General features: G+C 39.3%; 1 protein-coding gene across 1 annotated transcript in view; it reads left to right on the top strand.

Annotated features, from left to right (window-relative positions):
• BCAP29 (B cell receptor associated protein 29) overlaps positions 1-26,553 on the top strand; it is a 69,100-nt gene extending 42,547 nt beyond the window's left edge. The window contains exons 7-8 of the mRNA XM_066342444.1: positions 20,262-20,362; positions 25,741-26,553. Coding sequence (XP_066198541.1) covers positions 20,262-20,362; positions 25,741-25,776 — 137 coding nt within the window. The 3' untranslated portion in view covers positions 25,777-26,553. The remainder of the gene's footprint in view (positions 1-20,261; positions 20,363-25,740) is intronic.
• The last annotated feature ends 422 nt before the right edge of the window (positions 26,554-26,975 follow it).

Here is a 26,975-nt window from a genome sequence, read left to right as displayed (position 1 = left end):
TTAATAGCACTAAGCCTACTGATGATCTAGAACAGTGTTTCCCAACCTTTTTTGTGCCATGCCCCCACCTTAACCTTTCTAAAATTTTTATGTCCCCCCCTATGAAACATACATAATTTTTAACATTAAAAAATTGATTTGTTCACTTAATAAACATAAATGATAGGTTCTAGGAAGAAATCACTATGAAATTGTTAACAAAACACAGTAAGTAAAATATCAAAACATATAATGAAAAACAGAAATTTAAATTCCAAATAATTTTAATACAGATTTTTCTATATTAATTTATTATTTTAATTTAGTGTGATCCTTACACTTGATGCTTGCTGCACAGAGATTTTATATTAGGTTCCAATTTGGTTAGCTTTAGTCTCAAGTCTCCACGTTTTGTTATATCCAGCTGATTTCTTTTTTTTACCAGTAAATTATTTACAGCACTAAATCCACATTCAGCTAAAAATGAAGATGGAAACGGTAGCAATAGTTTTCTTGCACATTTGGTTGAATTTGGGTATTTGATTTCTGTTTCCTCACAAAGCCATGCCATCGCTCCTTTGATATTAAATAAAGCTTTAACTGACTCATCATTTTGCAATTCTGCAAGTTCTTCTTGATACTGCATATTTGATATATCAGACAAATGCACTAACATTGGCTGCATCATCCATGTTGGGAAATCAATTTGTTTTAAATCAGAAAATCTTTCTTTTAAATCAGCCGATAGAATATTCAAATGATTGACAATAACAAGTAAAGCGGTATCAGTTACTTCACATTTTTGGAGCCAATGAAACTGTTTAAAGTTTTTGTTGTTAATATGTTTCTGACATAACTCAATATTGGTAATGAAACCAAATATCTTTGCTTTTGCATCGACAAGAGTTTTACTTGTTCCTTGAAGTTGCTTATTTAATATATTTAGTTTTTCAAAGATATCGGCTAAATAACTCACAAATGCTTTACCATCTATTGTTAACAGATACTTCATTTCAGGTTTGTCGCTTAAAAAATCACTAAGAGTATCAAACAGTTCCATAAATCTTTTCAAACAGTTTCCTTTAGATAGCCATCAGTATGAAGTATGAAGTAAAAGTCTCACATGGTCTTCATTTTGTTCTTCACAAAATAGCTTGAAAAGACGCTCACATTTGGCACTAGCTTTAATAGCATTAACACACTTTATTATTGTATGTAATACTTCATGCAGAACAGGCGAGATGTTTTTAGCTACCAAGTTTTCCCTATGAATAACACAATGCACAAGAATCATTTCTGGATTCGCATCTTTCATCAATTTTAAGCAGCCATTTTTCTTGCCCATCATATTGGGAGCACCATCTGCAGCACAAGATGTTATATTTTTCATTGGTATATCATTGACATCTAAGTAGTTTTTTAGCTTATTATATATATCTTTGGAGGTAGTGGTGCTTTCTAATCTTTTTCAGAACAACATTTCTTCAGCAAAATGTCCTTTATCAATATGTCTTACGTAAGTTATCAGTACTGCCTCACTGTCTCTCAAAGTTGATTCATCCATTTGCAAGGAGAATTTTCTTGTTTTCAACTTTTCAATAAGTTGTTTTTCAATATCCTCACTCATTTTGTCTATTCTTCTGCTAACAGTATTGTCACTGAGTGGCATAGCTTTTACATCTTTGTCATCTTTTTCAAGAACCGTTTTAAGAAATGCTGATATTGACGGTTTTATTAAATTCTCTCCTATAGTGTGATTTTCTCCAGTTTTAGCAATGAATAAAGAAATTTTATAACTAGCCTCAAGAACACGATTATTAGTTGAAGTATGAACAGTAAATAGAGACTTTAATGTTGTTCTTTTTTCAAAAATTTTCTTTAAAGTTTTAAAGTAACTCAAATCTGAATTAATATGAGCACTATGTTTTGCCTTCAAATGCGCCTCAAGATGACCTCGTTTCATTGATTCGTTGGTTAAGCATTGCTGGCATAAAAGACAAAAAGGAATCCGCTCATCGTGAACAGCGGGTATGAACCCAAATTTTAAATATTCCTCTGAATATTGACGAGTTTTTTTCTTGCTTGCACCACTCATTTTACTATGGGCTATAAGAAATAAAAATAAGATCAATTAAAAACTAATATTAAAATATGTGTTAAAATATATTCAATGTGACATAGAGTAAACGTATACTAAAAATTCATATTTATTTAAATGTATATAACACATTTACTACACTACCACCACAAATCAAAAGGTATCTATATTTTTTCCACTTGACAAAATTTTCTGGAAAGTTATGCTTCTAAAATTAAAATTGTCGTGCATGCACTATTATAGCCCCAATAATATTTATAAAATATTAGTGCTTTCTAGCCCCGATGCAAGAAGTACTTAATAAAGAGTTTAATATTGATAAAAATAAAATCAAATACTTACCAATTATATCTATACAATATATATATGTATATTTATTAAATCAACGAGCTTTTACAACAGTTTTGACTGACACTTATTTCAAATTAACACCAACTGAATGATGTGAAACACTACAGAAGTTGCGATGGGCCAATTAGGTGAGAATAACTGCGTTGTTTAGTGAGTTTTTAAAACGTCCGGGGTTCCCCGTGGCAGACGGCACGCTCCACAGTGAACCCAGGACGAAGTTTACTTGACGACGCCAATCACCCAGTTGATATTTTGGTCTCATCACGAAATTATACTTAATAATTATTTACCACAATTATTTAAGAATTGCATTTTTTGTTAAATTTGGCACCGATATCTAGCATTGCATTTAAATGGCCCAGAGCGAAAGAGTTAAAGTCCTGTCGAGTCCATTTTCAAATTGCCCCTCTTAACTATTGAATTGCCCCCCTGTGGGGCATGGGCCCCACGTTGGGAAACACCGATCTAGAAAGTATTTAGTAAAAAATGCTATGTATATGTAGAAAATTTTCTATTGAAATTTTACCTAAAAATTTCTACTAACATTTTGAAATTGCAGGAAGGAATGTAGTATATGAGAAGTAAGTATGTGGCTAATAGGAGTTGGAGGAAGTTGGGATATAAGAGAAACAGACTTGGGAAGCAGACACTGTGTCAACCGCCCAGCCATGCTCCCTCCTCTCTGCCTGGACTATTTCACTGACGTCTGCAAATTGATCTCTTCCTCAGAAAGTCTGACAGGATATCTGTTTACTTGCTTCCCCTCTGGTTTCACTTTCTTCTTTTTATTTATTTATTTATTTATTTATTTATTTATTTACAGAGAGGGACAGAGGGAGGGATAGATAGGGATAGACAGACAGGAACGGAGAGAGATGAGAAGCATCAATTATCAGTGTTTCGTTGCAACAACTTAGTTGTTCATTGATTGCTTTCTCATATGTGCCTTGACCGCGGGCCTTCAGCAAACCGAGTAAACCCTTGCTCGAGCCAGCGACTGTGGGTCCAAGCTGGTGAGCTTTGTTCAGACCAGATGAGCCCGCACTCAAGCTGGCGACTTTGGAGTCTCGAACCTGGGTTCTCCGCGTCCCAGTCTGACGCTCTATCCGCTGCGCCACCGCCTGGTCAGGCCTCACTTTCTTCTTAACTGTTTGCAAGATATTGCTGTCAAAGGTAAACTTTACTTACTCAATACTTCTGAAGGTTTATATTTCATATATTTCAGTATGTCTTTACACAAATTGACCTTTCTGGAAAACATGTACCCCTTTGCTCTCTAATCTGGATCGACAGCATATTCTTTTACTTTATAAAATGTCCTACACCCTTCATGAAGCAAGTACTCCTCAACAGTTTTAATAGGATCAGTACCTGGGATTTGTGGTTCTGCAGATGACTGTGTTTCTACAGCGTTGCATATTACAGGAATTTTAGCAACATGGAGTGTCTGCTTAATCCTATTTACAAAATTTTCCTTGTACTGCCAGCTACAAAGTATTGTGCTGGATGTGCTGAGGGCTACCAAGACAAATACATTGTCATCTTGGTCTTCAAGGGTGTCTACTGAGAAAGGTCCCTAGCAGGGAGGGTGATCATTATTACTGGCAGAATTGAAGAAAAATTCTTGGAGAAAGTATCATTAGAGCTGAGGTTCAGGGATAAGTGGGATTCAGAAGCTGAAATGGAAAAGTCTTCCCCTACCCTCAAGAATGCACACGGACCAAGGATGAAAGGCCTTGATGCCTAAGATTATGGTTTATGGCCAAGTAGAGTGGGAGAGCTGAGATAAGGTCTGCGAGCCTGTGAGTCCCATGCTTAGAAGTCCAAAACTTATTCTAAAGTAAGTATAGAGGCACCAGCAGATTTTTAGCAAGAAAAAACAACAGAGCCAGAAACTATCTTTTGCCAAGTAATTTGTAGATAGAAATTTAGATTTTAGAAGAAAGAATAAAATAATTGAAATGTTTCAATTTGTTAAGAATTCTCTTGCTCACTTTGTTTGTTTTAAGATACTGTGAAAGCATCTAACTAGCCTTTGGAAAAGTAAACTTAAAGTCACTGAGACTTGGTTTCAGACTGGCTTTCACTTTGGGGAAGTTTCTCTAAACTGTAGTTCTTCACAGAGTAGCTTCATACACAAAAGGCGTTGTCTATGTTACAACTTAATAAATTGCTATATTTTTTTTTTCAAGAAACTTTACACATTAAACAAGGAATGAGTGGAACAAGAAAGAAAAATTTTTTTTCATTTAGATTTTAACTATTAATCTAAGAAAACATTGTCAAAATTAATTTAAAACATTTCCTTCAAGTTTAAGGATTTTTCTTTTTCTTTTTTTTTTATTTTTTATTTATTCATTTTTTTTAGAGGAGAGAGGGAGAGAGAGAGGAGAGAGAGACAGGGGGGAGGAGCTGGAAGCATCAACTCCCATATGTGCCTTGACCAGGCAAGCCCAGGGTTTCGAACCGGCGACTTCAGCATTTCCAGGTCGACGCTTTATCCACTGCGCCACTACAGGTCTAAGGATTTTTCTGACACTATCTTACTTTTGAAATCCATTTGCGTTTTTTGTATATCATAAAAAGTTGTCAATTTAAGGTAAAATATTTTACAAGCTTCTAAATTGAAAAAGATAAAAATGCAAAGCCTGGTTAATGATAACATATTCAGTGTTAGATGTTTGATATGTTCATTTGCTAATTAAATCTGCAGTTGATTTCTAAAACCAAAGCATAATAGATGTCTTGGGACTATATTGGTTGGGCCCAGGGTATTTTAATTAGGCTAGTAATTAAAAGTGATAAACACCAATAAAATGAATTAGTTTTGCTTTAGAAACTGAAGCGTGAATTTTTGCTTTGGAGGTTGCCTGATGGGGGTATTCTCATGGGAAAATCCAGCCAATCTCAAATCAACTTACCCAAAATTGAATTTAATTTTTTAAAAATTTTAATGAAAGGAGGGGAGGCAAAGAGACAGACTACTGCATGCGCCTCTGCTGGGATCCACCGGGCAAGCCCACTAGGGGGCGATGCTCTGTTGCTCAGCAACCGGAGCCATATTTTTAGCACCTGAGGTGGAGGCCGTGGAGCCATCCTCAACCCCCAAGGTCAACTTGCTGGCACCAATCAAGCCATGGTTGTGGAAGTGGGGAGAGAAAAAGAGAGAGAAATGGGGGAGGGGTGGTTAAGCAGATGGTCTCTTCTCCTGTGTGCCCTGACCAGAAATCAAACCTGGGACATGCACATGCCAGGTGGATCCTCTACCACTGAGCCAACCAGCCAGGGCTACCAAAATTGAATTGATCCTATTGTTGAAATTGTCCCCTCTTGGTTCCTGACTTAGTCACTTTTGAAATGGACAGAAAGCAATCAACTAGAAAAATAAACTGGAAAATCCAAAACTAAATTTTACTGCAATGTCCCCTGTCTGTATAAACTTTGTTCTTTTTATAAGGAAAATTGATAGAGCTAAAAAAGGAAACTTTTAAAATTTCCAGTATTACTTGAACCCTATCCTCATATTCTGATACTTTATTTTTAAGTTATCTTGAGTGAATTGATAGCTTCAGAGGAACTGAGAAACTTGACAAGTGTTGTTTTAGAACAGGGGTCAGCAAAATATGACCCATGGGCCAAATCCAGCCTCCTGCTTTTTGTTTCTTTTCTTTTGTTTTTTGTTTCTTTGTGACAGAGAGAGAGAGAGAGAGAGAGAGGGACAAACAGGAAGAGAGAGAGATGAGAAGCATCAATTCTTCATTACAGCACCTTAGTTGTTCATTGATTGCTTTCTCATATGTGCCTTCACCAGGGGACTCCAGCAGAGCTTGTGACCCCTTTCTCAAGCCAGCAACCTTGGATTCAAGCTGGTGAGTTGTGCTTCAACCAGATGAGCTCATGCTCAAGCCAGCAACCTCACGGTTTCAAACTTGGGTCTTCTGCATCCCAGTCTGAAGCTCTATCCAGTGCACTACTGCCTTGTCAGGTCTGCTTTGGACAGGAGAGAAATGAGAAACATCAACTTGTAGTTGTGTCACTTTATTTGTTTGTTGATTGCTTTCTCATCTGTGTCTTGATGGGGAGCTCCAGCTGAGCCAGTGACCATGGGGTCATGTCTATGATCCCACACTCAAGCTGGCGACACTATGCTCAAGCTGGTGAGCCCACACTCAAGCCAGCGACCTTGGGGTTTCCAACCTGGTCCTCAGCATCTCAGGCCAGTGTTCTGTCCACTGTGCCACCACCTGGTCAGGCTCATTTACTGTTTTCTGTGTTTGTAGAATTGAGTAGACTGGACAGAGTCTGCATGGCACTGAAAGATGAAATTATTAACTCTCTGGCCCTTTAGAAATAGTTTACCAACCCTTATTGAGGGTTTTCAAATAAAGAAGAATACGTTTTCCAGCATAAAGTGAAGATGCTGAAAGATTTGCTTCTGCTGCTAGTATTAAAAAATTTGCTGTGCACCTAAGTGCTTGTTGAATGAATATTGATCACATAATTTAAAAAATTATATATGCTTATGTATAATATAATATAGTCTATGTACTTTGACTCCTTTGGTGGGTTGTTAAGTCTCCTCGATTCCACTTGTTGCTTTTGCTTACACATGAAATTGCTTTATAAAGCATACCCTTTTTAAAGCAATTTGCTATAATTTTTGCTTACACAATGCTTGGTCTAAAACATACATTCTGATTTTTAAGTGCAAAGCTAGCATATTAATATACCATATTTCCCCATGTATAAGACTCACCTTTTCAAAAAAATTAGGACTCTAAAAACTGGATGCATCTTACACAGTGTTTGTAGATTTTTTACTTTCATTTCCCGCTTTTTGCACGTCTTTGCACTCATTGTTTCACACTTGTTACCGGTATATTACGGTAGGTTACGCTTTGCCACATTCGGCCCAGAAGTGACTCAGAAAAGATTTTCATTCAGTGCTGAATACAAGTTAAAAGTGACTGAGGTTGCAAAAGTGAATGGAAATCGTGCTACTGAACATAAGTTTGGTCCTCCTCCAACTGAGAAAGCAATCCGAGACTGGCTACAGGAAGAAGAAACCTTACTGAAAATGCCACGGCAGAAGAAGTCCATGAGAGGCAAATCAGCAAAATGACCTGATTTAGAGAGGGAATTGAAGGTGTGGATTGAGGAGCAAAGGGCAATTGGAATTCTGGTGTCCACAAAGATGGTTCAGCATGAGGCAAGAAGAATTGCTGATGAAAAAGAAGTTACTGATTTCAAAGGAGGACACAATTGGTGCTTCAGGTTCATGAAACGGAATGGACTGAGCATGCGTACATGCACCAGACTTGCCCAAAAGATGCCTGAAAGCTATGAGCAGAAGGTCCTTGAATTTTATCATTTTGTCATTCGATGTTGGAAGACACATCAGTTTGAATTGGGACAGATTGCAAAGATGGACGAAGTTCCCCTTAAGTTTGATGTCCCAAGTGACAGAACTGTAGATAAGAAGGGGGTAAAACTGTAACTGTGAGGACAAGTGGACATGAAAAGATTCATTATACAGTTGTTCTAGCTTGTGCTGACAGAATCAAGCTGCCTCCTACGCTGATTTTCAAATGCAAAACAATGTCAAAAGAAGACATTCCTTGAGTAGTGATTATACACGTTGAGGACAAGGGTTGGATGGATCAGGATGGGATGAAGATCTGATTTAAGAAAGTTTGGAGAAGGAGACCAGGTGGGCTCTTATGCAAACCTGCCCTATTGGTGCTTGATCAGTTCAGAGCACATATAACAAAAAACAAAGAAGATTGCTGCAGAGCAAAAAACAAAACTTGCTGCCGCGGACCAGCGCAGCTCCTAATAATGGTGCGGAATTGAGGGAACATACTTTGTCAGAACAAAACTGATGGGACCGGGAGGACTCCTCAAACTGCCTGGCAGTATCTGAGAGCCTCATAGCCCCAGTTCGCTTTATTATATAGACCTTTGCAAATCAAGGACCCTGATACAAAGTTGCACATCAAAGGCTAAGACAGGAACTCTCCCAAGGCAAAAACAAGATACATTAGTGAAATTTACAAACATCTGAAACAAACAGAGTCAGAGGAAGGGCATGTATATTGTTTCCAGCAACCCAAGGAAGCAAGTGGAGTGGGTGCAAATACTCAGCATCAAAGCCAAATATGGAGATGGAGGGGGGAGAACTTAACCTTTTGCTAAGCCTCGAATCTATAATGGCTTTTTGCCATTAACAGTCCACAACAACTTGCCATCATACCTGGAGGCTTGACATCCCAGCTCCAACCACTTGATGTCATCATTAACAAACCCTTCAAAGCTGCCATGAGAGATGAATGGAACCAATGGATGAAGTCTTCTAGGGACCATTTGACACCAGCAGGAAGAGTGAAGAAACTAACTATAGGAGAAGTTTGTACCTGGGTTAAAAGATCATGAGATAATATCAAGATTGAGATCATTGTCAAGTCATTTAAGAAGTGTGGCATTTCACCTGACCAGGAGGTTGCACAGTGGACAGAGCAGGGGTCCCCAAACTTTTTACACAGGGGGCCAGTTTACTGTCCCTCAGACCGTTGGAGGGCCAGACTATAAAAAAAAACTATGAACAAATCCCTATGCACACTGCACATATCTTATTTTAAAGTAAGAAAACAAAACGGGAACAAATACAATATTTAAAATAAAGAACAAGTAAATTTAAATCAACAAACTGACCAGTATTTCAATGGGAACTATGCTCCTCTCACTGACCACCAATGAAAGAGGTGCCCCTTCCAGAAGTGCGGCGGGGGCCGGATAAATGGCCTTAGGGGGCCGTAGTTTGGGGACCTCTGGGATAGAGCATCGGACTGGGATGTGGAGGACCCAGGTTCAAGACCCCAAGGTCGCCAGCTTAAGCGCGGGCTCATCTGGTTTGAGCAAAACTCACCAGCTTCGACCCAAGGTCATTGGCTCGAGCAAGGGGTTACTCGGTCTATTGAAGGCCCATGGTCAAGGCACATATGAGAAAGCAATCCATGAACAACTAAGTTGTCGCAACGAAAAACTGATGATTGATGCTTCTCATCTCTCTTTGTTCCTGTCTATCTGTCCCTGTCTATCCCTCTCTCTGACTCTCTCTCTGTCCCTGTAAAAAAAAAAAAAAAAGTGTGACATTTCAAATGCCATAGATGGAACTGAGGATGAGGCAATATACGAAGATAGTGATTCATCATCAGACACACATGTAGACAAGCTAATGGATGGGAGTTTTGACATGATGGGGAGTTGTATGTATTTTATGATGAATAAAACTTGAGTTCAATAACTTTATGTAATACATTTTTTTTTCAAATTTCTGGCCTCAAAATTAAGGTGCGTCTTATACATAGGGGAATATGGTAATTTATAATTATTTTGGTATGTACAGAACCAAAATTTTTTTCTTAAATACATTACTTGGCAACCTACATCATACAGTGGTGCTGGTTTTATTTATTAAATTAGAAATTCTACTTATCAGTTCCCTGGCCCAGAGTACCAGTAATTGTTATAACTATTGGCATGCTTTAAGTCCATATCTTTTGTAAACCGGAAAGCACTTAAACCCTTGAGCTTCGTTTATGTTTCCAGTACCCTAAAAGGTATGGGCAGGCAGTAGTATACCTAATGATGGGTAGAGAAATTGAGACACATGCACAAAAAATAATAATAATCATTAATTTCTCCTTTGTTCTTTGTGTGAAATCTAGACCTATTTTTTGTTTTAGTCATTCATGTTTATTCTGTATTATCATTACTGTGCTTTATATTTATTCCAAAAATTCCTACTGCTCCTCTTGCAAAGCAAGCAGTCTTCAAGCATGTCCTGCGTTAGTCTCTCTGCCATAAGTTTACCACTGGAGCCGTTTTCAGCACCATGTGTCTGACTGTGCCTCTGCACCTTCACAGCTCTTCAAGGTGGCCGGTGTGGTCTTCTGTGACCTGGGCCCCAACATCATCTCTAGCTTTTATATAAACATAATTTCAAACTCACAGGAAAGATGCAGAATAATACAAAAAAAACCTCCCCTATACTCTTCACTCAGCTACCCAAATGATAACATCTTACATACACCTTATCCTTTTCTCTCTTTATATTATCCTTCAGTTCTTTTTTTAAATATTTTTAAAGTGGTAATTTTCTAATTTCGTTTTTTTTTCTACAGTGTTAGATACTATTCATCTAAGGAAGAAGTTTTCTTCCTCATTTATGTTTGCTTGTATACTATAATCTATTACGGGCATTATATTTTATTATTCAAATGTCTCAGATTTGGTCTTTTCAAACTGGGTCGTTTGCCATTATCATTTTTTGTACCCCCATTCTATAAGCACTTACTTTCTGGTATAACTATATCTCTCCAGTTCTCCATTAAGCCTTGGTTCCTTGAAGTGAAGAATGGTATTTATAAAATAAAACGTGGAACAGTGTGCTCATTGCTGAGTTATTATTTGAGGCCCCTCAGCTGGCAGAACTAATAGTAGCTTGAATTCCATCTCCTTAGAGAATCTTTTTCTGACTACTCAGCCTAATACAGCTGCACAGTCATTTGCTACCTCATCACCTGTTTAACCTCTGCATTACACTTACCACTCAATTACACTTAGCAGTCGCCTTTGGTTGGTTGTGCTCTATTGTGTGTCTTTAACTCTCACTAGAAAATGAGTGTTATAAGAAATACCTGGCTATATTTTCACTATATCCTTAGCACTTAGAAAAATGCCCGATGCCTATTAGGCATTCCATAAATTGTTAAATGGATCAGTGAGCAGATAACTTCCTTGTCTTAGTGCACTTTCATCTGTGTACCAACTTGGTATTTTATGGTTATGAACAGTAGGAATCTTTGGAAGAGACTCTTAGGTTTCATGGACTCTCAGCAGTTACAGACTAAGAGAAACATTTCTTTCCTCATATTTTTAATGGAAACAGTAAAGGTTTGTCATTGCTGTTAAGTTTAATTCTCACAGCCCTTCCATATTTGTTATATATAATTTCATAAAAGCTATTTTTATGAGCCCTAATTTTAAACATTTTAAAGATATTTATAATCATATTGCATCTCAACCCTCCTCTTAAGTAACTTAAATCTTTTACAAATAGGTTGTATACATAAAGATTAAGTGACTTTGATATTCTTGAGTTCATTAAGTCCATCCTTCTTTACTAGAACATCTGCTTTTCCTTTATCCATTTTCTCACTACCTCCTCACTGCTGTTTTTTTTTTTAGATTTTAAAATATGCTTACTGATTTTAGAGGAAAGAGAGAGAGAAAGGGAAGAGGGGAGGAGCGAGAAGCAACAACTCATAGTAGTTACTGTCTATATGTGCCTTGACCCAGAAAGCCCAGAGTGTCAAACCAGCGACCTCGACCTCGGCATTCTAGGTTGATTCTCTACCCACTGCGCCACCATGAGTGAGGCGTCACTGCCTTTTTTAATATTACTACTTTGGTTCTTTCAAAAAAATACACACTATAATACTATAATAAATAATTTTAAAACATCAGATTTTATACAAAATAAATTTTAATTTTTTGTTTATTTAAAACAGGAATTTGGGGTCAGATTTGATAGGTTCTTATTTAGGACTTAATGCTTTTTTATAATAAATTTTTTATGTTAGGGTAATATCAATTTAAAGAAAAATAAACACAATAGTACAGAGAATTCCCATATATCCCACACTCGGTTTCTTTTTGTATTAATGTCTTCCATTAATATGGTACATTTATATAGTTGACAAACCAATATGGATACATTATTCTTGACTAAAGCTCCCAGTTTATTCAGATTTCCTTCATTTTTCCTTGATGTCTTTTTTCTGTTACAGGATCTCATACATGACACCACTTGACATTTAGTATTCTTGTCTCCTTAGGCTCTTCTTGGCTATCAGAATTACTCAGACTGTCCTTAATTTTGATGACCTTGGCAAATTTTTTTTTTTTTGTGTGTGTGTGTATTTTTCTGAAGCTGGAAACGGGGAGGGACAGTCAGACAGACTCCCGCATGTGCCTGACCGGGATCCACCCGGCACGCCCACCAGGGGGCGATGCTCTGCCCCTCCGGGGCGTCGCTCTGTTGCGACCAGAGCCACTCTAGCACCTGGGGCAGAGACCAAGGAGCCATCCCCAGCGCCCGGGCCATCTTTGCTCCAATGGAGCCTCGGCTGCGGGAGGGGAAGAGAGAGACAGAGAGGAAGGAGAGGGGGAGGGGTGGAGAAGCAGATGGGCGCTTCTCCTGTGTGCCCTGGCCGGGAATCGAACCCGGGACTTCTGCACGCCAGGCCGACGCTCTACCACTGAGCCAACCAGCCAGGGCGACCTTGGCAATTTTGAGAACTGGTTGGGTATTTTGTGAACTGTTTTTCCATTGGAATGTATCTGATGCTGTTCTCATGACTAGCCTGGACTCTGGACTGGAGAGGAAAGGCACAGAAGTGAAGCGCCCCCTGCATCACCTGAGGTCCAGAGTGTAGACCAGCACACTGAGTGCTGGGTGTTGACCCGCTGAGGTCGGTGTGTCAGGTTTCTCAGCTGTCAGGGTCCTCCTTCCCCTTCTTTGGAAGGAAGTCACTATTCTCAGCCCATACTTAAGAAGTGAGGAATTATGTTCCACCTCCTGAGGGTATAATATCTATATAAATTAGTTGGAACTATTCTTCACAGATTTGTCTATTCTCCCATATTTATTTATTTATTCATTCATATATGTATATCAGTATGAAATTCCAGGTATTCATTTTGTACGTTGGGTTCTAATTTAATATTTATTTTGTTGATCAGGTTGTTTCAGCTTTGACTACTGGAAGTCTTTCAGTTGTCTCCTGTATCCCTTTGACATATACTCGTCATTGTGTGTATGGAGGGGGTTCTAATCTTTTTTATTTTTTTGAGTACTTTTTTTATTTTCTGACACTACAAGGTGCTCCAGACTTACCTTGCATATATATATCCTGTCCTATTCCTAGAATGAGTGTTTTATGTTTTTTTTAATTAAGCTGGATTCTCTGATACTATTTATTTGGTTTCTGCTTTTAATTCTGAATTAGCATGAGATTTTTGTAACATGATTCTATTTTCATCAAAATATTTCAATAATGATCTGTTTGCTTTGTGATTGTCCAGCTATGAATATTTTGTTCTTTTGATTAAAGATATAACTGTTTTTAGTTGGAACAAAGATTCCTGTACAGTGACTAAAATGAAACTTCATTGTTTACCTGACATTTATTTTGTTTTTAGGAATTAACTAGTTTTACACAAGTGAATCTTTTAGATGCTTCAAGCTTAGAATTTTTATCTATTCTTTCCTTCCTTCAAGGAGTATATTTTAAGCACCTACCATGTGCTAGGCAAAGTGCTAGTTGTTCAAGATAGAAAAGACACAGCTTTGTTTCTTGGCTAGTCCATAGTTAAGTGGGGACATAGTTATACTTCATCATGGTAAGTGCTATAATAAAGGTAAACTCAAGGTGAAGTAGAAGCAGAAATCAAGGACAATTTGTTGACATTTTGAAGGATGAATCTTAATTAGCCAGATTAAATGGGAGAGAAGGAGAAAAGCAGGGAGGTTAAGGGAGATGGGCAAGGATGTCACAAAGTGAAAAGCTTATAACTGAAAGAGTGTGGCACTTTGAAAGTACTACAGGGAGCTCAGTGTGACTGGAGTGTAAAATAAAGAGGCAGTGGTGAGAGTTGAGCAGTGAGTCTGAGATCCATCAGGACTGGCCTCATATGCCACGTTTATATGTTAACACTCTGGGGACACTGTTGGAGAGTTTTTAGGCAGAGAAGCAATCACTTTGACAATACCATGGACAGTGAATTATAAGAGCCGGGAAACTAGGTGAGGAATCCTTTTCATTAAACTAGAGATGAGGATAGTGGTAACAGAGATGGAGTAGAGTAGATTGATCAGAGAGATATAAAGGAAGTATGCATTTGAGGTTAAAAGATTGAAATGAGCCCTGGCCAGATAGCTTCAGTTGGTTAGAGTATCATCCCAATACACTAAGGCTGTGGGTTTGATCCCCAGTCAGGCATATATAAGAATCAACCAAGGAATGCATAAATGATTGGAACAACAAATCAATGTTTCTTGTTTCTTCCATGCACTCTTTTTTTCTCTCCTCCTTTCTCTCTCTCTCTCAAATCAATTTTAAAAATATTTTTTAAAAGATGATTAAAATGATGACTAAAACAGACTTCATCTACATGTATAAAAAATAACTAAAATTAAAACCACAATTTATGTTCCTTAACAGAAGTTTCTGAGTCTACTTTCCCAGTATCTTGGAAGCATTACTGTAGAGTAATGGTCTAATAATTGATCACTAGTAAAGGATAGTGCGTGTGAGAATTAGGTACTGAATAGCTGTAGTATACCACACTCTCGAGTTCTCAACAAGATAAGCAAATAAACTCAAACCAGCACTAGATGTGTAGAAATTTATCAAACCAAAAATGTTTTTTCCCTGGTACAATCCTGATAGCTCTTGTACTGCAGCTCGTATTAACTGTCATGCCAGCGCTTCTCAAGACCTTTGTCTTCCCTTTCCTGGCAGAGCCTAGCTGGCAGTGTCTGTTGTCTCAGGTAGAAATGGTAGTAACACACTACATTCACCACCCAGTTGCATTAGTGTCACCAGCTCCTCCCACTGTGCAGATAGCTCCATAAATCTAAGTTTGGCACTTTTAAAACCACAAATATTTTTCACTTGCTTACATGTCATTTTACACAAACATTTGGCTTACTCTGTGTCACTATAACATCAGTTGGGATTACTTTCTATATTAATAAATGATGCATGTGCCTCAGAAATTTCCTAGTGACTAGAACATAACCTAGTTTCTATATATCTCTGCGTTTCCATAAATCCACTGTCAAGTGACAGCAACTCATACTTGCGGGTGAGAGGGAGTTAGATATATTACCTCAAGCCTCCTTGTCTAATAATGCCTTCCCTAATATATGCTGTTTTCAAAATAATGTGGTTCAAAATAAAACAAGCATACAAAATGTCAGATAAAAATTTATATAATCCTTACAAAGGCAGTTTCAGAAGAAGGTAGAAGATATACAAAAGAGAATATTGTAATTTTTGTAAAATGAGAGTTGAAGGACTGGAAAACAATCCAAAAGGCCCTAGACAATAACAGTCTCCACTCACTTGAGTACATTCAGTAAGATAGTAAATTAGGTGTTTTTTTTGTTTGTTTGTTTTTTTTTTAAGAAGCCCTGGCTGATTTGCTCAGTGGTAGAGCGTCGGCCTGGTGTGCAGGAATCCCGTGTTTGTTTATTTATTTATTTATTTTATTTATTTATTTATTTTTTTTTTTTTACAGAGGCAGAGATAGACAGGGACAGACAGGAACGGAGAGAGATGAGAAGCATCAATCATCAGTTTCTTGTTGCACGTTGCAACTTCTTAGTTGTTCATTGATTGCTTTCTCACATGTGCCTTGACCATGGGCCCTCAGAAGACCGAGTAACCCCCTGCTGGAGCCAGCGACCTTGGGTCCAAACTGGTGAGCTCTTTGCTCAAGCCAGATGAGCCCGCGCTCAAGCTGGCGACCTCGGGGTCTCGAACCTGGGTCCTTCCGCATCCCAGTCCGACGCTCTATCCACTGCGCCACCACCTGGTCAGGCTAAATTAGGTTTTTTAATATCCACTGAAATACAAAACAAAGTAAGAAACATAGTTCATACCTTGGCTTGATAAATGCCAGAAAAACAAGATTAGCTTATGGTTGTTTTGTTATAGCTTCATACTACAAGGATCAGAAAAACTTCTGAATAAGCTGTACAAGTGGTTCTCTACCTTTTTAAAAAAATTAAATGAGCCTGACCTGTGGTGGTGCAGTAGATAAAGCGTTGGCCTGGAATGCTGAGGTTGCCGGTTCAAAACCTGGGCTTGCCCGGTCAAGGCACATATGGGAGCTGAAGCTTCCTGCTCCTCCCCCCTTCTTTCTCTCTCTCTTTCTCCTCTAAAATGAATAAATAAAAAAAATAAAAACTTAAAAAAAAATCAAATGCTTTTGGCCTGACCTGTGGTGGTGCAGTGGATAAAGCTTCGACCTGGAAATGCTGAGGTTGCCAGTTCGAAACCCTGGGCTTGCCTGGTCAAGGCACATATGGGAGTTGATGCTTCCAGCTCCTCCCCCCCCTTCTCTCTCTCTGTTTCTCTCTCTCCCTCTCTCTCTCCTCTCTAAAAATGAATAAATAAATAAATAATTAAATGTGTTGGGATGACATTGGCTAATAAAATTATATAGGTTTCAAGTGTACGTCAAATCGCCTTCCATCACCTCCATCACCATGTATTTGACTCCCTTTACTACCTCTTCCCCATTCACTCTGGTAGCCACCATACTGTGTCTGTGAGTTTTTGTTTGTCTTATTTGTTCATTTATCACTTTCAGTTTTATATACTACATGAATGAAATTATGTGATTCTTGACATTTTCTGTGTGACTTATTTCACTCAGTGTGGTATTCTCAAGATCCATTCTTATTGTTGCAATGGTGGTATTTTATCTTTTCTTATGGCTGAGTAGTATTCCATTTTATATATGTACCACATCTTTTTCCAATCATCCATCGAAGAACGTTTCTGTTGTTTACATGTCTTGGCCATCATGAGTTATGCTGCATTGACTATAGAGGTGCATATATCTTTGCAAATAGAAGTTTTCAAATTCTGCAGGTTGATAACTAGGGAAGAGGTTGCTAGGTTATATGTTAACTCTGTTCTTAAGTTTTTGAGGACTCTACATAGTGTTTTCCATGGTGGCTATATAAGTTTACATTCCCACCAACAGTGAATAAAGGTTCCTTTTTCTCTACAACCTTTCTAGTACTTATTATTACTTGTCTTGTTGATAACAGCCATTTCGACAGGTATGCAGTGGTATCTCATTGTAGTTTTGATTAACATTTTCCTAATATCTAGTGAAGTTGAGCATCTTTTCATATATCTGTTGGCCATTTGTATGCCTTCTTGGAAGAAGTGTCTGTTCAGGTCCTCTGTCCATTTCTCAGTTGGATTGTTTGCTTTTTAGTTGTTAAGTTGTATATTTATAAAATTTAAATTTATTGATTGAATTTAGAGGAAGAAACAGAGAGAGAGATTGATTTGCTGTTTCACTGGTTGATTCTGGTATGTACCCTGCCCAGGGATTGAACCCACAACCTTGGAGTGTTGGGACAACACTCTTGTGTGTGTGTGACAGAGAGAAAGAGAGAGGGTCAGATAGAGATAGACAGACAGGAAGAGAGAGAGATGAGAAACATCAGTTCTTCGTTGCTGCACCTTAGTTGTCTATTGACTGCTTTCTCATATGTGCCTTGATCAGGAGGCTCCAGCAGAGCGAGTGACCACTTGCTCAAGCCAGCAACCTTGGGCTCAAGCCATTGATCTTGGGCTTTAAGCCAGCGACCTTTGGGCTCAAGCCAGCAACCATGGGATCATGTCTGTGATCCCACACTCAAGCCAGCAACCCTACACAAAAGCTAGTGAGCCCATGCTCAAGCTGAATGAGCCTACGCTCAAGCTGGTGACTTCAGAGTTTCAAACCTGGGTCCTCTGCATTCCAGTTTGATACTCTATCCACTGCGCCGCTACCTGGTCAGGTGAGAGCACTCTTACCAGCTGAGCTACCCCACCAGGACATGAATGAGTTATTTATGTATTTTGGATATTAACCCCTTGTTAGAGATGTTGCTTGCAAATATCTTCTCCCATTCAGTTGGTTGCCTCTTTGTTTTGTTAACAGTTTATTTTGCTGTGCAGAAGAAGCCTTTTAATTTGATAAAGTCCCATTTATTTCTTTTTGCTTTTACTTCCCTTGACTTGGAGGTCAAATTCATGAAGTCCTCTTTAAGACCAAGGTCAAATTCATGAAGTCCTCTTTAAGACCAAGGTCCATAAGTTCACTAGCTATGTTTTTTTCTATGTAATTTTTTGTTTAAGTCTTATATTTAGGTCTTTGATTCATTTTGAGTTAATTTTTGTATATGGTGACAAACACCAGTCTAGTTCCATTCTTTTGCTTGTGTCTTTCCTATTTTCCCAGCACCATATATTGAAGAGGATTTCTTTTCTCCATTGTATGTTTTGGGTCCCTTTGTCAAAAGATTTTTGCCCATATACATATGGGTTTTATTTTTGGGCTCTCAATTCTGTTTCATTGATCTGTGTGTGTTTTTGTTCCAGTACCATGCCATTTTGATTATAGTTGCTTGCAGTATAATACTCTCGCTTTATTATTTTTTCTCAAGATTGCTTTTGCTATTTGGAGTCTTTTGTGATTTCATACAAATCTGATGATTTCTTTTTAGGTGAGAGGAGGGGAAATAGTGAGGCAGACTCCTCCATGTACCCCCACTGGGATCCACCCTCCAGGTTCTGGCAGATGCCGTCTAGGGCTGATGCTCGAGGACCGAGCTATTTTTAGCACCTGAAGCTGATGTTCTTTAACAGAGCTATTCTCAGCATCCAGGGCCATGCACAAAATAATCGAGCCACTGGCTGTGGAAGGGGAAGAGGGAAAGAAGGGGCAAAGGAAGAAGGGAAGAAGCAGATGATCACTTCTCCTATGTTCCCTAACTGGGAATTGAACTTGGGACATCCAAATGCTCAGCTGGCACTCTATCCACTGAACCACCAGCCAGGGCCAGTGATTTTTTTTTTAATGCTATTGGGATTTTGATAGGGATTGCATAAATGTGCATGTTGCTTTGCGTAATATGGCCATTTTAACATTGTTGATTATACTGATCCATGTACACGGAATATCTTTACATTTCTTGTGTCTTCTTCAATCTTTTTTAATGATGACTCATAGTTTTCAGTGTATAGGTTCTTTACATCTTCTGTTAAATTTTTCTTTCTTCTTTTCCAAGTGAGAGGAGGGGAGATAGAGAGACAGAGTTCCACATGCACCTTGACCAGGATCCACGCAGCAGTCCCCGTGTGGGGTTGATGTTCTGCCCATCTGGGGCCGTGCTTACAACTGAGCTTTTTTAGCATTTGAGGCAGAGGCTTCACAGAGCCATCCTCAGTTCCCAGGGCTGATGCTCTTGAATCAATCCAGCCATGGCTGCAAGAGGGGAAGAAAGATAGAAGTGAGAGGGGAAAGGAGGAGAAGCAGATGGTTGCTTCTCCTGTGTATTCTGACTGGGAATCAAACCCAGGACTTCCACATGCCAGGTTAACATGTAACTTATTCTCAGATGGTTTAATAAAATAATTGTGTGTGTGTGTAGAGAATACAATAACAAATGTACTACATCATTAACGGTGAATTTGCATAAAGTCTACAAAGGAGTCAGCTATTTAAGACTTGAAATTTTTCTGTAAATTTGAAATTATTTCGGATTAAAGGTTTGGATTAAAAAAATTTGAGCCCTGGCCGGTTGGCTCAGTGGTAGAGCGTCGGCCTGGCGTGCGGGGGACCGGGGTTCGATTCCCGGCCAGGGCACATAGGAGAAGCGCCCATTTGCTTCTCCACCCCCCCTCCTTCCTCTCTGTCTCTCTCTTCCCCTCCCGCAGCCAAGGCTCCACTGGAGCAAAGATGGCCCGGGCGCTGGGGATGGCTCCTTGGCCTCTGCCCCAGGCGCTAGAGTGGCTCTGGTCGCGGCAGAGCGACGCCCCGGAGGGGCAGAGCATCGCCCCCTGGTGGGCGTGCCGGGTGGATCCCGGTCGGGCGCATGCGGGAGTCTGTCTGACTGTCTCTCCTCGTTTCCAGCTTCAGGGAAAAAAAAAAAATGAAATTATTTCAAAATTAAAATTTTTTAATTGTTTTCTAGCCCTTTCTAAGGCACAAAATGACATGATGACAATGAAGATGCAATCAGAGAGTCTTTCAAAAGAATATGACCAACTCCTAAAAGAACACTCAGAACTTCAGGTGGGTGACATCCACGTCATGAACTTAAATTTTTTGAAATTGTAATTACTTAAGTCAACTATTTGGGTTATTTTCCCTTCCCAAATCAAGAGGTTATGCTTCATCCTGGCTTTGTTAAAGTGAGTAAGGAAGTCAGAATTTACCTAGAAGGTGAAGATTAAGACACTACATGAAAATACAAGGTCATTAACATTGTGGCGAATAACTAACATGCTAACTTACAGCATTATAGTTTTTGGTGAAGTTTAAGCTAAATAATTGAGCCACAAAAATAGCAGCATTGAATAACACTCTGGTTTTGGAAGAATTTAGTTTTACTGTTTAGAATATTTGCCACATTCATGCCAAAATGAAACCAAAAACTGAAGTCCCCCATCACACTGTTCCTTCTATCTCACGCTTTTAGATGTCTTAGGATAAAGCCTGTTAGCATTCAAACACATGATTTTCCTGCAAAATTTATTTGAAAGATAAAGAAAAAAAACTTTTGTTGTCACAAAGTCGGGGCCATAGATTTTTCTTTCTTTCCTCCACCAGTCCAGCAGGAGTACGTTCCCAACACTTATGCAAGTTGGGTTTGTCTTTTCCTGCCCTCTGGGGCTGGCAGCCCCTACCTCGAACTGATTTCCCAGCCACACTTTAACCATGTGTTTAAGGATTAAGGGGAGGCCATCCTACAAGCAGCCCTGGCCTTCCCATGCCCACTGGAGACAGAGGAACTGTGCTCTTCAGCTTTCAGGATGGGCTCATCTTTAAAATCTGGCAGACTTGTGGCTTTCAAACAAGGCTTCTTAGCAATTTCAGCTCTACAGTTATTTCACTACACTGGAAGCCCTAGTTCCAGAACTCATTTTCCTTCATTGTCATGATTATTATGTCTTCAAGGTCTAGCACTGTTCCTGGCACAAGGCAAGAAGGCACTATACTTATAGGCCTTGGAATCAGACATACCTGAAATAACTGTAACTGTCATACTTCAAGGTCGTGATCCCAAGCATGTTACATAATCCCTCTGGGGCTCATGTTTTTTCATCCATAAAATCAACAATAACAGCATCTGGCTCACTGAGTTTTGCAGAGTATTAAATAGAATGTGTACACTGCTTAGCATTGTGCCTGGGCTGGCTGATAGTAAATACTCAAGAAATGATAACTATTATAATTATAATTATCATTAATATTAATTCCTTTGTAGAAGTTTTGCTGAAAGAATGACTTCTCGACCAGCCACTTTGGCCTTGACTTAGAGCCAGTTCAGAAGCAATCCCAAGCACATTTGTAATCTGGTATTCCCAGTTGTGTTTCATGTTTGATTTAACTAACCTACTTTGACAATAGGATGATGCAGAGCAACCTAGATATCCTGTTGTTTTAAACCCAGGACACCAAGAGCTCAGTTCACATTGTCTGGAGTGGGCAGTTAGATTCTCATTGGTGCCACTCCCCACCCCCTTCTCTGAAACAGAGGTCTCGATGTTGCTGACGTCACTGTGGCATGATGAGAGGTCTTTCGTGGCATCCTTCCAGAGCCACCATGAAAGTGAACAAACACTTCAGAAGCCTCTTGGCTAGAAGTAGAACTCTTCCCTCCCATTTGTGAGGTCAGGCTGTACTCAACAAGGGTGAGGATCCACACCAGGGACTTTGCCAGTGTCAGAAATATTTAAGTCACTGAGTGGAGAAAAGAGACCCTCATTTTCCTTTGGCCAGTGGTCATTGCTAAATGTCCCCTTTGTAGTAACAGCTAATGATTTTCTAAATTCCTGAAGAATATATATGTCAGTGAGAGCCCATTTTCCTTCCCCAAAAAAGACTTCAACTTGGAGCTTATGCATTCTTGATAAAAGATGTTAAAAAGCTTTAGTGAGTAATTTCTTCCCTAGAAATTAGCTGTTATACCAGTTTCTTTGAAACATGACCCCATCCCAGATATGCCAAGTGGCATGCCGAAAATGGGTCTTGTTCACTAGTGCATTTAGGTCTTGCGCTTTTTTTTTTGTCCCTGCTGTATCCAGATGTTTTGAAATATTTAATGGATGACATTCATTAAGAGTGTGGTCTGGACCAAGCACTTAGTTTATGGTTTCAAATATGTTATCCTGTTTATTCTCCATAACAGCCCACTAAATTAAATTTAATACCTATTTTGTAGATGAGGAAAATAGAGAACCAGAGATGTTATGTAATGTACCCAAAGTCATTGAATTAGAAAGTGACAGCATTCAAAGTCAGGAGCTCTTTCTCTAGAACCTCCATTATTAACCACTGTGGTCTTTAGCCTGTGCTGGCCATTAGACTGTATTCGGGGACCCATATTTTTCTCACTACTTCTCTGCTGTGTATCTCATGGAGATGCATTTTCTAGCCTCTTGACTCTCTGGTTCAGGTAGATTCAGCCGATGGGTGGCACTGGTAGAAGACAGTCAGGAGCAGTAGATCTGTCTCTTTCCATGGTCCCAGTTCCCACTGGTCAGCTTCCACCGGGTAGCCTTACTCCTGGGATCCATAACACTGTCTCCTCCCTTGTTTCTTCACCCAAAGAGTAGTGTTAGTTTTCTGCTGTTGTTAATCCCTTAGGTGCTTTACCACCCTGTTTGATGTTTGTATTCTCTCACTACATATAAAATCATTTCTTCTAACAACTGTCTGAAGGAAAGAAAAACCTCTCAGCTCCATATTTTACCACTCCTAAAAACCTCAGGTGAATTATTTGACACCTATTTTCCTTGGTTTCTTTTTTTGTGTGTGTGTGGCAGAGACAGAGAGGGTCAGAGAGAAGGATAGATAGGGACAGACAGATAGGAAGGGAGAGAGATGATAAGCATCAATTCTTCATTGTGGCACCTTAGTTGTTCATTGATTGATTTCTCATATGTGCCTTGACTGGGGGGCTACAGCAGAGTGAGTGACCCCTTGCTCGAGCCAGCGACCTTGGGCTCAAGCTAGTGAGCCTTGCTCAAACCAGATGAGCCCGCGCTCAAGTTGGCGACCTTGGGGTCTTGAACCTGGGTCCTCCACATCCCAATCTGACGCTCTATCCACTGTGCCACTGCCTGGTAAGGCGGCTTCTTCATTCTTAAATGACGATTGTAATACTTTATGACCTAAACCAGATCCTGTGCAAAAATACTTGAAATATTTCTAAACAAGAACAGTTCTATACAGCCATAAGATGCTAGTAAGTATTTCTTGATTGGACACATATTTTCCCCATTCACCTACTCACCTTCTCACATACATTGTCCATTACAAGCACATTGGAATTCTGAGATTTAGGTGTCATTAACTGAGAACCATCTTCTTAAAAGTGACTCTTGGCCCTGGCCGGTTGGCTCAGTGGTAGAACATCGACCTGGCGTGCAGGAGTCCCGGGTTCGATTCCCGGCCAGGGCACACAGGAGAAGCGTCCATCTGCTTCTCCACCCCTACCCCTCTCCTTCCTCTCTGTCTCTCTCTTCCCCTCCCGCAGCCAAGGCTCCATTGGAGCAAAGTTGGCCCGGGCGCTGGGGATGGCTCCATGACCTCTGCCTCAGGTGCTAGAATGGCTCTGGTTGCAACAGAACGATGCCCCAGATGGGCAGAGCATCGCCCCCTGGTAGGCATGCCGGGTGGATCCCGGTCGGGCGCATGTGGGAGTCTGTCTGACTGCCTCCTCATTTCCAATTTCAGGAAAATACAGAGAAGGGGAAAAAAAGTGACTCTTACACTTTGATAGTCACCTTCTGAATCCTATTTGAGAATCAGAAGATTGCCGCAGACCATATACAGTGTCCTTTATGAATTTTATGTCTGTTGTCAAATCAACTTTCATCACTGATTATATCCTGAAGCTCTTTGAGAAACTTAGGTTTCTCAATTTTATGTAGTTGATTTACTTTAAATAAAATAAGCATAGAATAAGGGACTGTAGAATGTTAAGGAAACAGGCCCTGGCTGGTTGTCTCAGTGGTACAGCATCAGCCCGGCATGTGGGTGTTCCAGGTTCAATTCCCAATCAGGGTACAAAGGAGAAGCCACCATCTGCTTTTTCACCCCTCCCTTTTCTCTCTCTCTCTCTCTCTCTCTCTCTGTCTCTCTCTCTGTCTCTATTCTTCTCCTGCAACCATGGCTCAATTGGTTTGAGCACATCAGCCCTGGGCACTGAGGATGGCTCCATGGAGCCTCTGCCTCAGGCTGTAAAAAGAGCTTAGTTGTGAGCATGGCCCCAAAGAGGCAAGCATTGGCCCCAGACAGGGGGTTGCCAGGTGGATATCAGTCAGGGCACATGCGGGAGTCTGTCTCTCTATCCCCTCTTTTCTCACTTGGAAAAGAAGGGGAAAAAAATTAAAGAAAGAAAGAATGTTAAGGAAATAAAGATAGAAGAAGGGAAAGCTGATTTCTTCACTATAAACAGATCCCACTTTGCAGCTTTTAAACCTGTTTGGATTTCTCCATCTGGTTCCCTTCTTGTTATAGGCACTAAATAAATATTAGAAAACAGTTCCTTCAAAACAGGTAGTCTTTGCCTCTCCTTTGGCAGCACGAACACATACGCACCTGCCAGTTTTTAAATTTCATTTTGGAAAATCACCCTTCACTTCAGAGACTTGTCCAGAATAACAGCTCTGTTAAAGCTGTGATTTTTGTCTAAAGTGTGGCAATACATACAGACACATGGAAGGATACCTTATTTAAAATGCCTACTCTGATCCTGTCTTTGGATTTGGTTACTTAAATGTTATTAAAGTTGTTCTGAAAGCATCAGTGCTCAGCTGCAGCAAGATCTCGATGAACTTCCCTTGAACAAGCAGTGACACTACTACTCCATTTTATGAGATTTTCCCCTCAGAGTAGATTCTTACCTTCTTTGTGCAAAATGAACTCTTAAGGTTCATTTCAATCAAGTGTTCCTCCAGCTTTAAATGATGTATTATTATAGTCATCTGTTAACATGGTCAGTAAAGAGTACAGTTTGAGTAGCTAGTTCTGTTGGCAAATATCTGAAGAACAACAACAAAAAAGGCCACCCCATCTGGGGTTTTTGGTTCCCTTCATTCTTTCCCTGCTAAAACAAGTCTTAATTGGGTTTGCAAGAGGGGAATTTTAGAAATCTTGTTTTCCTGCTATAACTGTAAAACTAAAGCAAAATAGATTAAGACAGATGGGGCAAAGAACTTCTCAAAAGTGTTACTTTCCCCTGTAGACATTTTTTCAAGTAAAACCCACAAATTTTATAGTTTTTAAAATTTGAGACCTTCTCAATCTATGTTTCACTTTTGATTACTTTTATCTTATAATTAATAACTATACACTGAAAAGAGAATTTTTAAAAAGTCTTTGAAATAGTATGAATCTGTTTCTCTTCACTATAACTACTTAAGTCAATTTTTTTCTTGCAGAATCGTTTATGGAAAGGCAACAAGAAAAGCCTGTGAGCTGTATGAAAAAGATTGGGATACACCATGTGAAGATGATAGACTTGTTATCACGTTAGCCTCTAGAAAATTTAAATTTCAGTCCAGAAAAATGTATTGTGACTGGTCAATATTTTTTTAAATGCCATACATAAGCTGTTATCATAATGACATTATTACAATATTTGATGATATTGCACATTTATTATAAAGTCTGACTCTTAAGTAAAATATAAGCATGTTTAAACACATTATTTAGATATTTACAGTAACATTGGTGTATTGTAGCTGTTTACCAACAAAAAGAAAACTTCAATAGCCAATTACTTCCAAAATTTTTAAGTTGCATGAAACCATTAATACCTATTAAAACCTTTAAAGACTTTCCACTAATAATCTATTTAATCAGCCTGACCAGCAGTGGCGCAGTTGATAGAGCCTCAGACTGGGATGCGGAGGACCCAGGTTCAAAACCTCGAGGTTGCCGGCTTGAGCACAGGTGCATCAGCTTGAGCGTGGGGTCACTGACTTATGTGTGGGATCATAAACATGACTCCATGGTCACTGGCTTGAAGCCCAAGATCTCTGGCTTGAACCTAAAGTCACTGGCTTGAGCAAGGGGTCACTTGCTCTGCTACAGCCCCCCAGTCAAGGCACATAAGAAAGCAATCAATGAACAATTAAGGAGCCGCAACGAAGAATTTATGCTTCTCATCTCTCTCCCTTCCTGCCTGTCTGTCCCTATCTGTCCTTCTCTCTGACCCTCTTTCTATCTCTGAAAAAAAAAAAAAAAATTAATCATGATGAGGATTATGTATTTGAATATAGTATCCAGTATCAGCAAATATGTTCATAGAGAGATTAAGGATAAATAATTAGAATTTGCCACTATATTAGCAGGTAGAGTCAGAAAGAGCAAAAAATAAAAACGATGATCTAGTTGTTGTTTTTTTAAGCCTGATACTACATACTGTGGTTTATTCTAAGACAACTGTATTTATAATTCTTTTTAGTTATGGTGCTTCTGCATCTGTTGGGCTGTATTAGTTGACATTTTTGTTAATAACGTAAGTGTTCAACCTTTTATTTATTTTTAGAGAGGAGAGAGAGACAGAGAGGGAGAAAGAGGAGAGAGAGACAGAGAGAGAGAAGGGGGGAGGAGCAGGAAGCATCAACTCCCATATGTGCCTTGACCAGGGAAGCCCAGGGTTTCGAACCTG

This window comes from Saccopteryx leptura, chromosome 6, assembly GCF_036850995.1.
Source record: "Saccopteryx leptura isolate mSacLep1 chromosome 6, mSacLep1_pri_phased_curated, whole genome shotgun sequence".
NCBI classification, from domain to species: domain Eukaryota; kingdom Metazoa; phylum Chordata; class Mammalia; order Chiroptera; family Emballonuridae; genus Saccopteryx; species Saccopteryx leptura.
The sequence above is the reverse complement of the archived record's forward strand: the minus strand, read 5'-3'. Positions and strand labels throughout refer to the sequence as shown.